This window comes from Palaemon carinicauda, chromosome 6 (assembly GCF_036898095.1).
Source record: "Palaemon carinicauda isolate YSFRI2023 chromosome 6, ASM3689809v2, whole genome shotgun sequence".
Classification (NCBI taxonomy): Eukaryota; Metazoa; Arthropoda; class Malacostraca; order Decapoda; family Palaemonidae; genus Palaemon; species Palaemon carinicauda.
In genome coordinates, this window is record NC_090730.1 from 114,188,125 (window position 1) to 114,190,624 (window position 2,500).

Below are 2,500 nucleotides of genomic sequence, written 5' to 3' on the forward strand. Positions count from 1 at the left end.
CTATTGCTAATAAGCAAACTAAAGGCTCCATACGAGTCCAGACTGTAGACATACATTAATAATCGACATATAAATATGATCAGTGTTTCATAATACTTATACCACCTGGTTAAGCAATATAACATATTACGGCACACTACTGTATATTGTACTGTAATGGATCTAAAGAAAAACATAGTAACAACAATGGGGTGATGGTGTCTGTCGGTGAAGCTCGCCCCACACTTGGGTGGGTCACGGGCTCTTGAGTCGGCAGCCAGTTAAAATGGCCTTGGCCAGGAGCTGAAGTCTAGGGGCGTAGGCTGCCGTACTTCATTACACGCTGAACCCGACACCTCTTCGGTCTTTTGTTGGTGATATTTTCTTTTCTTATAGGGAGCTCCTCTCTCAACGAGCACCAGGGAGGGCATAATAATGGGCTGAATTGCCATAGCAGATTATTGTTAAAATAAAAAATAATGAATGAATGTGAGTTACGTATCATCATATCACAACTGCATCAGATATATCTACACATTAAGGCATAGTAATTACTATAACATTGGAAAATACAGTATAATACTATCCAATGTCATATACGGTAAAGAATCCAACCCCAAAAATCGGCCTAACACTTTTTTTCTCACCTCATACAACCCCTGTTATATTATACATCGATATTTTTTACGTTACTTTGGAGGCTATAGCACTCGATTAGTGAAAAAAAGACATACGACATTAGGGAACACAAGATTGGGATTATAAATTCAGCATATAATATATCACTTACATAAATCCATGAGAGGAATATTTTTCATAACGATGAAAATATATTCACTCTTGAACGGATTAATGGAAGATTAGATATTCAATTAAATGAAAACGAAATAGCCTGTGTGAATGAACAAAAGCATAGAAATCCAAAGCAAGATAAAAAATCGAATTTCCCCTCTGCAAATAAACAAAAGAAATGAAGAGACATTCCCGTTGAGTATTAACAGATTTTTTTTTTTAGAAAATAATGACCTTCGGATGAAGAGCAAGTAAGTGATTATGAAGAGAAATTCCATTAAATTTTTAAGCATATTTTACGATCTCAGAAAATTTGGGAGAAATATTCAGATTTCTGACTCATGTTTTACTTTTGTAAAACCCATTAACAAACTATAAGCATGACAGCAATTCTTAAATATGAAGGTATTGTTAAAAAACACTTAAATTTATGTTCATTACTCAGAGAGAGAGAGAGAGAGAGAGAGAGAGAGAGAGAGAGAGAGAGAGAGAGAGAGAGAGAGAGAGAGATTTAATGCTCTTTCTGGGAAATTAATAAATATTTTCATATGTTAAGAGAGAGAGAGAGAGAGAGAGAGAGAGAGAGAGAGAGAGAGAGAGAGAGAGAGAGGAGAGAGAGAGAGAGAGAGATTTAATGCTCTAATGAATAAATATTTTCATATGTAATATAAAGAGAGAGAGAGAGAGAGAGAGAGAGAGAGAGAGAGAGAGAGAGAGAGATTTAATGCTCTTCCTGGGAAATAAATGTTTCCATATATTAATAGAGAGAGAGAGAGAGAGAGAGAGAGAGAGAGAGAGAGAGAGAGAGAGAGAGAGAGAGAGAGAGAGAGAGAGAGATTCTATTACCTGTCGCAAAGGCCACATGAGCCTCCCGTCTAAAGAAGCCTTTGGTGAGTGTGTGTCCATTAACAGCTCCATTGGTCTCGTAAGCGGCCGTCCAATACACAGGGGATAGAACCGACAATAAAGGTGTCATCCAGGTACCCTGAAAATGCGAAAAATTCAATCATTCGAAAATGCATTGGCTAGATGATTACAGTAGAAATTTTAACTTAATTCTCTTTTAAATATTAATCTTATTTAAAATAGTAAAATTCTAAAAAAATTACTCCCATGAAATCACTAAAAAAACCATTGTCTAGATGATTACAGTGAAAAATTCAAGTTATTTCTCTTATAAATATCAATCTTATCCAAAATAGTAAAATTCTAAAAAAAAATGACTGATGAAATCTTGGGTATTTGCTCTTTTATACTTATGTATGCTAACTTTTCCTTTGAGAATGATTAACGGGACATAAACTGGAATTCAGAATTACAAGGTTTCCCATACAGATTATTCAACATGAAGATTATTAAAAGGTTGGAAAGGGTAAACATGTTACCCTGTCAATTAATAGAGAAAGTTTTTAAACTTCTGATATAACAGAAACTTACCCTCCTTGAGGCTCCCTATTCTCCCCAAAATCCCTCCAAACAGTTCATCAAATATTAGGATCTCGCTCTCCTTATAGCAGCTTGGTTGGTAAAAATATATCGCCTGACTGCTCTATTTCTTGTTATGAAAGCAATATCGTTGGCAGATTCTGATCAAGAAACTTTGGACTCTCGTGACACATCTTCAACATGGTCATCTACGCACCATTTATCCATCATATCAAAAGTAAACTGGGTACTTTTTTAAGAAATAGTTTTGATACTGTAGGTGCAGTCTTCTCGTAAATGTCCC

The 2,500-nt window shown here is 35.4% G+C and overlaps 1 protein-coding gene across 1 annotated transcript in view; it reads right to left on the reverse strand.

The window, feature by feature from the left end:
* The window catches only part of LOC137642617 (hemicentin-1-like), a 287,924-nt gene that overhangs the window by 33,857 nt on the left and 251,567 nt on the right, over nt 1-2,500 (reverse strand). The window contains exon 95 of the mRNA XM_068375327.1: nt 1,618-1,756. Coding sequence (XP_068231428.1) covers nt 1,618-1,756 — 139 coding nt within the window. The remainder of the gene's footprint in view (nt 1-1,617; nt 1,757-2,500) is intronic.